A 14,926-nucleotide genomic window follows, 5' to 3' on the forward strand; every position below is an offset into this window, starting at 1 on the left:
TTCAATTCCATCTCTTTATATAATCTAATGTACAGTACACCTCAGTGTCTGCCCTCATACCATTTCTCCATGTCTGGAACTTTTTGTTCGTTATGGTGAGCTCCTTTCCCTTTCCCTGCATTTTATAAATGAACAAAAGTCCTTCTTCGCCACAAACTTCCTCCTACTTCCTTTCCCCCCACATGTCATCACAGCTTCTATCCCTTGATGTCAACAGATAACCTTTCTTTACCTTCATTTGCTACTGCTTTTATCAAACTCTTTCCCTCCCCTTTTGATTACACCCTCTCTCCCCCTTGCTAACACAGTGTCTAGCTCTCCATGCTGGCTGGTACCAAAAGCATGAGAGGGGTTGATGGTTGCTAAATATGAATTATATCAACTGCCCTCACCTTGCTAGTGCATCTGGAGTAACATTGATTAGCACACAATGGAGGAATATTCCCCCCCCCCAGGTGTTTGTGAGTACCACATGCACCAATTCAATGTGCCTTGCACCAGTGTTCCCCAACCTTGGGCCTCCAGCTGTTTTTGGACTACAGCTCCCATAATCCCTAGCTAACAAAGCCAGTGGTTAGGGATGATGGGAGTTGTAGGCCAAAAACAGCTAGAGGCCCAAGGTTGGGGAACACTGCCTTATACTACCCAAGCTGTTCTGCACAGTACGGGTGCAAAATAGTATTGCTACCCATCTGTTCAAACATTCTTTTTATCAACACACTCCTTATTGCAGCTATATACAATTTCACATTCATTATACAGCATCATAGAAAGTCTGCAAATATGGGAACAATTTGAAACCAGAACTATTTTTAGAAGTAGTTTAATAATGTATGGTTTATATCTCGGTGGAAAGGCATGTTTAAAAATGGATCATTAAAAAAAATATGCAGATACCACAGGATCCCCGTGCAATTCCCACAATGTTTCACCAGTGTTGTTGACTCAGAGAAACTGTACTAATTTTGTGTTCCATCTAGAATATAGTATTGAGGTATAGAGGAGCACAGTCAAATAAGGCTAGGTTTGTGTGCCCCAAACTTGTGGTTCAACTGGTGAAGCAGTTGGTAAATGATCTGCAGCCTGATACAATGCAGAGTTAGGTGTGCTTGAGCACAGCGAAATTAAAAGGCTTTGGGTGCACAGGATTAACCGGATCAATGTTTGGTTCACAAGGAAACAAGCATAAAAACCAATGTGAATGATCAGTAAGTTTCAGCATTAGCACCCTTTTCTAACACTAGGGTTAGAATTGGAACACCATATTACTGTTGCACGCTTGTGAAAATTTATTTGTTACAGTGTAATTAAAAACGAACCTTTTTGGTACAGACATATGTAAAAACACACAGTATATGAGCATGGCATGATAGAAATCGGCGTACAACATTTAAAAACAATTCTTCAGTCTAATACTGTTTCAAGGCTTTGGTTTGTTGGTGTTCAGTTTTGTATTAAAACCACAGCGCAGTGCAAAAAAAACCCAAAACATACTATAATACTATCCCACAGAGCAGTTTTTAGGGCAATTAATCTCACAGTCACAATATGGCTAGGAAATGTGGCAAAGTTTTCTAAAAGGTGCCATTATTGAGGTCAAGTCAACATCTTTATAAACTCCAATAAAAAATATACAAACCGGCACTCTGAAATCTTTGACAGTGTATTCTACTACCAAATGTGCCGCAGACCACCAAAGTCAGATTTGGCAAAAAAAACAACAACCACAAAATGTCTTTCATTACAAATTGTATTATAAAAATAAATTACGTAGGAAACACCAAACAAAAAGCACACATGATTCAAAGGCTTTGCAAAATTAAGAGTAAAATTGGCACAGAAGATTTTCTCTTTCCACCTAATTTCCAAAGGTCAAACATTTTTTTAATGGGTCTGCACACACAAAAAGCCAGATTCTGATGGAAGGAATAAAATACTTCCACAAGCAATCAGTAGCAGGGAAGATCACAGTGAATGAGGTGGCACTTCAGCAGTGATCCAACCAAGTGGTGTGGAGGAGAAGTGCAAGTATATAGGATGGAGCTTGCATGGCATCTCATCTTGAGTTCATGCGTAACTGATGGATGATGATGCTCTCTAAAGGGGAAAAGAAACATAGCAAAGCATAGGCTGTTACCATGAGAATACATGAAAGGTCTATGAGGACCCACACTGTTAAATCTTTAATCCCATCAACAGTTTAGCTACATTACAGAAACTTCAAAGTGCCACTTCAAACAAGAAAGACAGAACAGAACTACTCATATCAAGATGGCCAAAGAAGAGATTAGAATTAGCAGTATAACTGAGGGCACTCTATCCCCATCTACAATACATTTTGGAAAGCTGTTTGCTTGCCATGCTGTTGGATGCCTCTTAAGATATTGCGAAAATTTTGTGCACAATGTTCCTTGAGATCAAGGAACAGGTTTTCGCCTATGTTTGGATTCAACTGGACACCATTTTGAATCAAGATGATGGGACTGAACCTTTCAAAACTGCATGGATTTCAACCACTAATTTCAAAGCCACACTGATTTCATTGATTTCTTAGAATTCCTGAGCACTGCTGGGTATGAGGCTGGCTTGTTATATGAAAATGGAAGGAGCATAATCCAGTCCACTCATTCTCAAGAGTATCTCTGCAGAGCACTGTACAGCTCTCCCTCCTCTCTCCACCATCTGTGCACTCAACCAGTGAGGTAGCCAATTAATATGAACTGAAGGTTCCCATATCCCCAGCCATCTGTTCCCTTTACTCAGCACAAGTTCCTCATGGTCACATATAAATTGTATTGGACAAACCTCCCATTCTTCCAATGGTCCCTTGTACCAGTTATAACCACATAGGAAATGGGAGTAGGAAACAGCTCTACTGAGACTTACTGGGATCCTCCATATTTAGGCACCACACCTAAAGAGGATGGGGTCATGTCTTTAGCTTTTAAAATAAAATTTAATTCAGAAATTCATACAATTTCAGATCTTATTTACATCACAGATATAAAGCCCCCTTTCTCACATTAAAGTGAAACACTTCCTGTTGTGGACATCCAAACCATTAACACTTTGATTTTCTTCAAAATTATTTATTGTGCTGCTCAAAAAAGCCAATAATTGCCATCCACTCTCGAGCTTCCTTTTTCTTCGGAACTGACTATAGTTTGGTTAAAAGAAACACTCCTGTATCTAAAAGTATTTATTTAAAAAAATTATCTTATGCATTCTCTTTTCCCAGTATGCTTCCACTTTGAGACCTCCTCACTTATCTTTTTAAAAAGCAAACAAACCTCTGCTTCAAATATTTCCAGGACTTACTTATGTATCTTTAGTTAGAAGCGTACTATCCCTATATCATACAATTTCTTTTAATTACACTTAGGTCCTAATGATATTTAACATGAAAGATTAGCTGTGACCAACATGAAGTCCCATTGAAATAAATGAGAACTAATATTGGGTGCAATCTTATATCCACTTACCTGGGTGTAAGCTCCCTTAAATTCAATGGTACTGTACTTACTTCTGAGTAATGAAAACTGCATTGTCCGTCTGTTTCCAACCCATATAGTTTTCTTTTTAAAAACTGAGCAGGGACTGAGAGTTTGGTCCTTTCTGCAGTTCCAAACTGCATAGCAAATTTAAGGTTTTCCAATTTGTGTCTTTCTATAAGGTAATTAGCTATATCATGATGCTATATACAGTTTCGATTGGGGGGAGGGGGTTTAGTTCTCTATATGGCAAAATTTCATCTATATAACTTTTTTTTTAAAGCTAATTCAAATATATTAAGTCATCTGTGCATTCTAGTGTAGGTCTCTTTCCATAAGAAGGGAGATATTTTATTGGATGCAAAGAAGACTATAAAAGAGATGATAGAAATTGACTGCTTCAAAACAGTGAATAAGCCAAAAACTCATTTCAAGTTCTACGAGCCTTCCACAAGAAAAAAAAAAATTAGTACCAAATATAGCCACAGGGTACGGATATTTGAACAGGCACGACAGATTTTGATCCTTAGGTACTAGGAAAGTAATCCCCATTAAACAGAGGAGACTTCTGAATAAACATGCAGAGTTTTGGTTCTTGAGATCAAAGTCAAGAAGCTTCATGAAACCAGACACATGTATCTGAATATTTCTCCTTTTCAGGTAGCTACATTTGATGCTAAATATTCCACTGAACAAAGGCTCCATAACCTGAAACACTCAAGGAATCAAGTTATAGGGATGCATTGAAAGTCCCCATTCTGTTCATTGTTTCCCCTAGTTTAATTTTCAGAATTTATTAAACTGATTTGCAAATGTATAAATTTGCAGCCATTTTTGACTTGCATATAATCCCCAATCCTAACCCTGGCTATGCTTCTTCTTACTTACTTAAAAAATAAAAAATAAAAACAAGCTACCTATGTGCACAAGCCAAAATGTGTATTAGTTAAATCACAGCAACAACAGAAATAAATACAGTAAACAAATCAATCAATCAATTATGGTCTTTAAAAGAATGAGCTATTCTAGAAGAGTATCACTAGATGGCACTACTCTAATTTAACTTAAATAGCAATTGGTCCCTAGCATGCTTGGAAATAGCCATCAAAAATCATGAAGGTTATTTACCAGGTTGCTATTATCGAGTGTTTTGAAAAAAGGAGCCTACAATTTATACCCGTATTTGCTCTTTTATAACAGATACAATAGCACACAATTGTTCAGTATCCAATTATAATAAGTAATAGCCTTGAGATCACACACAATAAGGCTCATACCGAACAGTTTGCATAAGGCTTAAGTATCATTAAATCCTAGTGATTAAATTATAATTTTAAATTAGTTCTCTTTACAACTGAGATTATTGTGTGCAAAAGGCGATATCTTTGTAGGGCCCTGTGACAAAAAGCATAATATTTTGGCTGCCACTTAGTTTGTTTAACTAAAATCCTTATCTGACTAGAACCTTCATGGAGCAAATCTCCCTCCACCCTTCCTGTAAACAGGTGGAATTAAATCCAAATGAATTGCTATTTGGCTTTGTAAATTGTTGACTACTACTCATTTGGAAATTTTATGTATCCCCAAAAGTGAACATAGATAAAAAAAGTAAGATGATTTTAAAACGAAGTCAACTTTTACAAGTGCAAATTATTCGCTCAAGCTCTTCTTAAAGATCAGTCAAGATTAAGGGACTCACACTGATCTGGGAAAGAAAGAACATTATTCCCAATGAAAATAAGCCCCAAAAGAAGATCCAGCTGCCAGCAAATGAAAGCTCCACTCAAACCCAGGAATATCAGCAGCAGATAAGCAATGAAAAGCATGTAAGAGGCCTTTTTAAAATAACCCTTACTGTAGTAGCCTGTGCTACAAGCCAGTTAAAACACAGGAGTGTGTTAGTTTACAATGCAAGTGTGATGTCCCTACATTGTAATCAAAATGGCCCCAAACTCTGATAATTTCAAAAGAGTACCTCAGCGGATCAGTAATGTATTTAGTCCATCACCAATACCCACACAGAGAGCCTCAAGTTAATATAAGGCACTGAGAGTACTGAAGTAACAGCAATAGCTGCAAAAATGATCTAGGTTGCTGCAGCAGCAGCAAGAAGTTTAATTGCATCAATGGACAGTGTCTGGTGACCAAATTTCCATTTAAAGCAGTCTGGTTTTGCTCAGACGCGTACCAGTTTATGTAACCCTGAAAGCAGAAATAATATGCACTGTTTTGGCACCCAGTGAAATATTTAGTGATTGCATGCTCAGTTTCCTCCTCCTTATGCGGGCAGGCTTTTCTGTACATGAAATCATGCAGTCTTCCCTCCTCAAAGCAGGAAAATAGCTTTCTCCTATTTGCACAGCACCACCGTAGGCTATGCAGGAGCAGTGAATATAGGTGGTTAAGAAGCAAAGTCAAGGGAGAATAGTGCTCAGGCTTCTCAGCCTGGCACAATCTGGTCCTTTATAATCAGCATCACTCTTTCTCTAACAGGGATGGGGAACCTGCAGACTGCCTGATATTATTGGACTACAACTCCCATCACCTTGACAGCTGGCCATGCTAGTTGGGGCTGATGGGGAGTCCAACAACATCTGGAGGGCCACAAGTTCCCTGCTCTTGCTTTATGAAAAGTCAACTCCCACACTGTGTCAACTGCAAACTTCTTTCCTATTTCCCATGTAAGTGAATGGCTGCCATTCACTCCTATGGATAAAGAAAAGCTTTGCTTGAGCTTGGTGTTATATAGTGAGCATTTTGCTGCTGATGTAGGTAAAAGCCCGTTCCTGGATGATTCTTTCACTGTCACACATTTTTTTCTGACCCAGAAACAAACATGAAGGTGGGAGGAGAGGGGAAGATGGAGGTAGAAGTGAGTTATTCTCCCCCCCTTTTTTTTTAGAAGGAGGAAGGGTTGCATTAATCATTTGTACACACTTTGTCATTCCTTCCATTCATTGCATTAAGAAAATTCTGGCATAAAGCAGCATTCTCTCTGCTCCTGGCTGGAGAGACAGAAAAGCAGCTGGCAATGCCACAGCCTTACCACAGAAGGAAAAAGTGGAAAGCATTGTTAAGTCAGCTATTATTGTGTGCACACGTGAGGAGGGAAGGCAGGAAAAAGAGAGAGAACCCCCCCTCCAAGCTTGCCACTTGGTTGGCGCTGGCTAGGACAGGTTGTGTCATTGTAATATACAAGCTACACATCCCTCACTCCTTCTCATAATGGGCATTTGCTATTGATGTAGGTAAAGGCTAGAAGAGTAAACGGAAATGTCAGCGAAGATCTGTGGCACCTCAAAGACAAAAAGAACATTTATTGTGGCATAAGCTTTTTGTAGGTTGGAGCACAATTTGATGAAGTAGTGTCTGCTTGGCCCATGAAAGCTTCCACCATGGATAAAGGTGCCTTGGGGCTGCAACAAACTAATACAGCTACCCACCTGGAATCTGAAATGCCAGCAAAGCCCATAAACACACTAGTGGAGAAGCAGAAAATTCTGTTCCACTAGACAGGGATGAGGGATCTGTAGCTTTACAGATGTTGTCAGACTACAACTGCCATAACCCTGGCCTATTCCCCATACTGGTTGGGGAGTGGGGAGTTCACCAACATCTGGAGAGGAAAGCCTTGCACTGTCCTTGCACTAGAGGAGTTGTTTAAAAAAAAATCAGTATTTGTGGTTCTTAGCAGACCAAGATATAGTTAATGACACTATTTGACCTACAATTCATCCCTTCACTCATATTTTACTTACAGCCATTGATGGCAGTTTTATAGACTTCTACCTCAGACTACTTTTAAACTACACAATCTCTCCTGCAGTTCAGTTTCGTCTCCTAATGGACAAATCCATTCACTCTGCTTTAAGCACTTCATCCTTTTTATTGTCACTGGTTGCACAGAGGTCCTTTTTGGTACTGTGCATACTTTCCCCCCTTTCCTCCAGAATGAAGCCATTGAGGAATTTGTTGCTGAATTTCCGCAGGTCATTCAACTAGATCGTTACAAAACAAAAAGGAAGAAAAGAAAGGGGAAAGTGCAGCTTGGCAGAAGATTTTGCATGTCAAGTCACCTCCGCCAGAGGTTAAGAGTTTTGGTTGTAGCTGTTTACTTCCTTCAACAGAAATGCTCATAAACAGTTGGGGTTCTAATAGACAAACACAGTTATAATGGCAGCCAGTCATATTCACACGAAATTCCACTCTCAAAGCATGCTTGTACACTTGTAAACCAAGAAAATCTCTAATAAAAAAAATAAAATAAAATAAAAAATAAAAAATAAAAAAGAAAAGAAATAAAAGCGAAGCACTCCAATGCAGGCAGAAGACACACAATTTGGCCAGATGTCCCTAAGTCCAGGTGTTGACAAGATAAATACAGGTGTGATCTTGAGGCACAAACATATTCATTGTTTTAGATATCATCTCTCTCTCTCTCTCTAAGTAAAGTGTGCCAGCAGGACCTCTCTCTCACCCCTGCCAACATGCTGACATTAGGACCATCCCAGATCAAAAGGTAGAAGGCATAAATGTAAGGTTGTTCACTTGCCACAAATTTTAACTATTGGTCATTGGCATGATCAAGAATGATTTAATTGATTTTGTTGAGCCTTCAGTTAGGTCCAACCTGAGTTTGGGAATAAAAAGATCTGCAAGATGAAAAATCCTAATGATCTACACCTAGAATACACTCCTAATCCCTCCTGCAGTGCAGGAATGATACCTGTTGTATTTAAATGAGGCATTTGTATGTTGCCTGTTGCTATCTCAGAATAGTTCAAACTAGATAAATGTGGCTTCGAAAAGGAACTACAGTAAAGTACTCAACTTTATTGGCAAACTACTGACTAAAATGATAATGCGCAGCAAAATAAGGGGGACAAGGTCAGCTGCTTGAAAGAGGTAAATCTAAACAGCAGCCCCGTTTTAGAACTTGCTGAACTAGACCATTTTTTTTAAAAAAAAGAAAGGGTGGTTTCTTTTTTTTTACTCAGCAGAGAGGAAAGGAAGAGGGGATTATTACATTCAATAGGTAAGACATGCATGCATTAGTAGAAGTGACAGCTTCAGCAGACTTAATTAGTATGTGCAAACACTAACAACTAAACAGGACAGGGGGCTTATTTCCATGGTAGCAGTAAAACCTGCAGAACATACCCCCTTAGCCATTGCCCTCAGCCCTTCCCCCCACCAAGGGAGGCAGAGCTACTGGCTGAAGACTTCTTCAGTTCTATTTTCATAGACTGAGTCTCGGCTCGAGGCTCGAATTTGGTCTGATTTCCTGATCCTGGGGCTGTCACTACTGGCTTCCCGGCTTTCATACCTTTAGATACAGGGATTCGGGTGGGTGTAGGTCTCTGGGATAACCCATCCTGTCCCGTCTGCAAGACAAGGGGGGAAAAAATAACAGTGGAATAAAGACAGACTTTGGTCAAGTTTCCTCTTTGTGCCCCTGGTGCCATCTGCGATGCCTTCTGTGAGGAAAAGGAGAGAACTGTAATCCTCCTAACGTATTTCAGTGCTCGAAGGACAGAAAGAAACACGTGGACTCACCACCCACTGCCAGGGCTGGAGTCAGATGCACGTCAGCATGAAGAAGCAGAGTAAGTTGCCAGAGATGTTAACTCTTTATTCAAGGAAATGGCATACAACTCAGCAACACTTGCCCCTTGCCCCTTTAGAGCAGTTGCCAGGACTGAAGGTCCCTGCCGCCTACCCTTTCTATGGCTCCTCCTCTCCCAGATGTTTCCCAAGGAGTCTCAGAATTGGCAACAGGCTGTGTGTGTGTGTGAAGATTAGAGTTTTAAAGGGATATATGCTAAGTGCTATGCCCTAAAAAGCAAGCATAGGAAATCTCTGGCCCATCAGTTCTTTTTATACAGCCCCACAGTGCTTCCCCTAAGACATCCCTTTTCCCACTCTATTCTTTGGGAGCTTGCGCCCCCATGAATTTTCCCAAAGGGAATTTGGCCCTTAAGGAGGAGAAAGATTCTCCAACCCTGCCCAAAACACTCAACAAAGTTACTTCTAATCTCTCCCTCTGGCATGAAAAAGAGGAGGTGAAGGAGGAGAGTGACGTCAAGATTTGCTGCAGCCATTCATTTAAAAAAAGTAACCGTGGTTTTCCATTTCATCTTGAGTCAGGCCACCAAATTCCTAAGCCAAGTTGAGAATCAGCCCAGATCTCTCAGATCCAAGCCCAACCCTGAAAAAATCTTATTTCCCCCTACCATATTGCATGTAAACATATTCCACAAGATTCCCTATTGCTTACCATGGATTGTGTTCCTCGTGTGGATGATGTAGTAACTGGAGTTATAGTAATGGTACTTGTCACTTTGCTTGCTCCAGGCCTTGGGGATATGTTATTCCTGGGGGAACGGAGGACAGTCCCAGTCATCACCTCCTTCTCTGCTGCTACATTCATAGGCCTGACCGTTATCACAGGGCTTGTTCCTTCTTGAGAAGTGCCAGGCGAGCGTTTAAACTGAGACCCTAAGTGGATGTGGATTTTGTTGTCCTCAGTCGTTATAATGTTCGTGTTGGCATTGTACTTTCGGATGGGAGTTGGGACAGTTTGTTTTTCTGGTGTCACTCTAAACACAGCCCTCCCCATGGTCATGTCCTGCGATTCTGGAGGCATGGTAATGTCTGCAGGTGCTGCCGAGGTAGACACTGTCATTATTTGAATTGGTGATACGGGTCTTTCCATGAATGGAGACTTTGGGCTCTCTGAAGATTTCTCTCTGGAGAAAGTAGTTATGGTTACTGGAGACATGGCTCGCTCTGGGCCCGCTGGGCTCTCACCCCCTTTCCCTTTTTGGGACATGACGTTAGGAGAGGGAATGATGGTAATCCGTGGTTTCTGATTCCCCAAGGTTGGGATAACGGTGGTGCTGGAGAAGAAATCTTCAGCTGTTGGACTAGTAATCTCCAGAGTAGCTGTGCTGTTCTCGTGATCTGGAGTTACCCGAATGTGGAGAGGCTGCCCTTGCTTTGGAGAAAGGACAACCTCCCCAGGACGCTCTGGACTGGTTTGTATTCTGGCTCCTTTTTCTGGAATCATCTGAGAGCCATTTTCTCTTTTTTTCATCCATGGGATCCAGGATTTTCTCATGGTGAGGTCATTTGCCGCAGGAGGATATCTGTCAAGCACAGATGACCTCTCGCTGGGCTTTTTGAGCCCAACCTGTCGGAGATTGCTCATAATATGGTTCTCCTCCTGGAAGGATTTCCTTATGAACACAGCAGGTGTCTCCTCTTCTGCTGTTTCGCTGTTTACTGCATCAGTTTGTACTCCAGTGGACGTAACAGGCACATCTACCATCCTTCTCCCATTCATGCTGGGTCTCAGGGCACGGCTGTAGCGTTTAGACAGCTCAAGCTCTTTCGTCAGATTCAGCACCTCCTGGCCCATGGCTTTGTTCTTATTTTCTTCTTCCAGAAACCTTTGCTGAAGGACTGAGTAATCCACTTGGAGCTGAGAAAGCTGGTCTTCTTTGTTCATCAGCTCATGAATTTTCTCTTTGAGAGCCTGCACTTCTGCTTTCAAGTCTCTGCTTTTCGCCTCTTCCAGTCGAAACCTTTGCCTCAGCTCTGCCTCCTGAGTCACTGCCTCTCCCTTCTCTATTGCTTTGTTTTTTGCAATCTGGAGCTTCATTTCTTCCAGCTGCTGAGAAAGAAAGTTAGCTTTATCCTGCTCAGTCCTAAATTTTTGCTCCAGCTGATCATATTCATCCTCCGTCTTCATCAAGTCTCCTTCAACAACTTCCAATTGCTTGAGACGCTTCTTCAGTCTTTCAATTTCAACTGTTAGCTCTTTAATTTTGTTGTCCTCTTGTCCAGAAAGCGCAGTCCCTTTTTTAACGCGGCCTCTGGCTATTTCCCTTTCTACCTCCTCTATACCATCAATCCTTTTCTTCAGTAGATCCACTTTGCAGTTCAGCTCAGCGGACTTTTCTTCCTCGCTCTTCAGCTTGCCAATTAACTCATCCCTTTCCTTTGTCAAGCTGGACACTTTCTCCTCCATTTCAGATTTCAACTTCAATAGTTTTTTGCTCTCATCTATTAGTTTCTCAGTCACTTCCATAACTTTGCCTTGCTCTACCTTGAAGTTCTTATTCAAGCTTTCAACTTTTCTCTCTTCCTGCTTTATCTTATCCACCATGTTCTTTCTCTCATCAACCAGCATGACAGTAAAAGACTTCAGCTTTGTCAGGTCATCTTTCAAGTTTAATTCAGCTTTCTCCAACTTACTCTCTGAAGACTCAAGATCCTTCACTCGCGTCTTCACCACTTCCAACTCATTGATCAAGTCTTTGGCTAAGTTCTTTTCTTTCTCCAGGTTCAAACGCAGGTGAGTGCATTCGGATTTGCTTTTGTTGAAAGCCTCCTCCAACCTTTCCAGCTCAGACATTCTCTTCTGCAGTTTCTCCACCTCAAGCCTCAGTTCTTTGCTGTGATGCTCCTCTTCTTGTAGTTTCTTTTTAAGCTCCTTACACTGAGATTCAGTCTTTGTGATCTCCTCGTCTTTGCCTTCCATCTCAAGCACCCGCTTGCGGAGGTTTTCCACCTCAGCCATCAAGCTGGAGTTCCCGCATTCCCCTTTGGCTATTTTGTCTCTCAGTTCCCGAAGCTCTTCTTCGGTCTTCTGAAGGTTTTTGTTGGTTTCTTCTAGCTCCTCAATTCTCCGGGTTAAACCAGCCAGTTTCAGCCTGAGCTGTTTATTGTGCGACTCTTGGCTAGCCAATTTGGCAGTCATCTCCTCATGCTCTTGGGAAAAGGAGGATGTCTTGTGTTCAAGTTCTGCCTCTAGCTTCATTAGCTTCTGCCCATCCTCTTTTCCTTTGGTACCCAGAATCTTAAGTTTCTCTTCTTCTTCCCTTAGTTTTTGAGTTAGATCTTGTATTTTCTGGGTTTGCTGATCCAGTTGTTCAATGTGCATCTGTCTTTCATCCACAAGCATGAGTGCAAATGACTTGAGTTTGACCAATTCTTCTCTTAGCTTGTTGAGCCTTTTTGCATGCTCTTTTTCCTTTCGGGCTTGGTAGATCTTTTCCTGTTCAAGAAGCTTCTTTAATCTGAGGAAGGGGAAAACACACAGTGTCATAAGCTTCTTTTAAAAAGAACACAATAATAATTCCTACTACCTAAACTATGCATATCTCTAAGCAGGGGGGGGGGGTACATGTAGGGCTTCAGATGTTGCTGGATTCCAACTCCCATTAGCACCAGGCAGCATGACCAATGGCCAGTGATGATGGGAGTTGGAGTCAAGCAACAACTGGATGGCTACAGTTCCCCCATCCCTACAAGTTCCCCATCCCTTCTCTAGGTGCTTGTATATATGAGTACACCCAAAATTGTACAGTTGCCAAAATGTGCAGCATGCTATTCCTTTAAGGGGTGAGTACATTAAGGGTTCTTTTAAAAGTACATTCCTTGGGAGCTGTTATGCATATTGTTGCACAACTTTTAACAAGAAAGGGCAGGAAGGAAATTCTCCTTTTGATTCTCTCCTTCCCCAGCCACCAGATTTTTTTTCACCAGAAAATTTCTCAACTAATGTACATACTGTCATTGAAACATGTACTACCTTCCCTATAGATGACATCTATCAGTACTATATGTAAGTTACAGGTGGGTAGCCGTGTTGGTCTGCCATAGTCGAAACAAAATAGGAAATTCTTTCCAGTAGCACCTTAGAGACCAACTGAGTTTGTTCTTGGTATGAGCTTTCGTGTGCATGCATACTTCTTCAGATATATGTAAGTCGTTGGTCTACTCCAGCCAGAATCCTCTTCTGTTCTAATGTTATCCAATGCTTGGGTAACATTAGAACATAAGATCTCTTATGGATCAGACCAAAGGTTTAAATTTACCCTTTTCCTTCACTGCAAAGTTGAAACATTTTTTTATGCCTCTCTGCATCTTTAGAGACATCTTGTACCAGTGATTACATGACTACACATCTGGTGCCTGGTCTTCTATGTATTGAAAGCCAAGGGTTAAACCACTAAAAAACTGGGTTTGGTTAGAGTTCATGTTCATTAGCAGGGAGTTGTGTGTATATATAAATAAAAACTCTGGCTTAGTTCCAGTTCAGACACTAACTTGGATCAGTAACTTCAAACCCAATGAATACAAATTATTATCTCACTCTTACTATTGCAGGGTATCAATTCAAAGATACTTTACTAAATAATTTTTTTTTTAAAAAAAAATTCTAATATGCCATTTGCCCAAACTTCATCTAGAACCATAAGTCATATTTGCTCACTACAACAGAATGAATTTCAGTCCCCAAATGTTCTTTCCACATTGATGAGCATAGTAGGAACAGTGGACAGAGGCTTAGCTCATCCCACCCCCTGCCCCCACCCCAGCTGTAAGAAACAGAGAAAGTATAATCCCATTATAGAAATCTGTGCCCAGATTTAGAATACTGTGTGCAATTCTGGTTACCCAAACAGAATGCCGTAGAGCTGGAAAAGGCACAAAAAAAGAAACTACAATGGTCAAGATCTTGGAACAGTTTCCTCGGAAAGGCTCAAGAACATGGAGCTTCAGAGAGTGTGTGATAAGAGGGAACATCACAGAGATTTATAAAAGTATGCATGATTAGAACAGGAATGGGAACCTGTGGCTCCCAGGTGTTGCTGGACTACAACTCCCTTTATCTGTCACTACTACTGGTAACGTAGGCTGGGGCTGATGGGAGTCTGAGTCCAACATCATCTGAAGGGCCATCCTATCATCTGGAGGTTCCCCATCCCTGAACTAGGAAGAACACGTTTAGGAAGAATAGGAAGAACACATTTAGAGATGCTTGTGCAGCTGACAAACCATTGGGTTATCCCTCCTGGTGACCCTTAGCCAATCACGGCAGGGAGGAGAAACGGCCAATCAGGAGAGAGTGAGGATGGTAAAGGGATAATCTGATTGTTTAAGCAGTAGAAAGGGGCATGGCAAGGGAAGCAGCTTGCGGTGCATAGGGGTTTATCAGGAAGGATAAACCTGGTTAATTTCCCCAGGGGAAGGGGGAGGCCTTACAAAGGGGCTAGAGGTGTTTTACAGGCAGAGTAAAAGCAGATAGCCATTCTGGGATGAAATAGATTTCATAGAAGCAGCTCTCTTGCTGGGATTTTTTTTTAAAATCTTGTTTAAACCTGAAACAGTGTTTCTGACAGAAAACAAGTACTGTGCCTTTAATAGTGAAACTATTAAGCTTTATCTTCCATTGAGTGTTTGTTCATAAAAATATAGTTTTTGTTTCCATTGTGCCCCAGCTTTAATTTATGCCCAGTAAACTGTCATGGGAATCCCAATATTGATAGTTCTTGCTGCATATTTATATTATATGCTACCACATATTGAGAATTTCTGAATTCTCAGTTGTTACTAGACAGGGAGTGACCGAGGTTAAAAAACAG

General features: G+C 41.1%; 1 protein-coding gene across 6 annotated transcripts in view; it reads right to left on the reverse strand.

Moving 5' to 3' along the window:
• Positions 1-809: 809 nt before the first annotated feature.
• The window catches only part of FILIP1 (filamin A interacting protein 1), a 96,105-nt gene continuing 81,988 nt past the window's right edge, over positions 810-14,926 (reverse strand). For 5 of the 6 annotated variants that reach the window (XM_033143257.1, XM_033143260.1, XM_033143259.1 and 2 more), the window contains 3 exons: positions 9,769-12,574; positions 8,652-8,875; positions 810-2,097 (listed from right to left, as the gene is read on the reverse strand). In XM_033143257.1, coding sequence (XP_032999148.1) covers positions 8,669-8,875; positions 9,769-12,574 — 3,013 coding nt within the window. In that variant the 3' untranslated portion in view covers positions 810-2,097; positions 8,652-8,668. The remainder of the gene's footprint in view (positions 2,098-8,651; positions 8,876-9,768; positions 12,575-14,926) is intronic. The other variant, XM_033143258.1, reaches the window with a different exon arrangement.

Source organism: Lacerta agilis, chromosome 3 (genome assembly GCF_009819535.1).
Source record: "Lacerta agilis isolate rLacAgi1 chromosome 3, rLacAgi1.pri, whole genome shotgun sequence".
NCBI lineage: Eukaryota > Metazoa > Chordata > Lepidosauria > Squamata > Lacertidae > Lacerta > Lacerta agilis.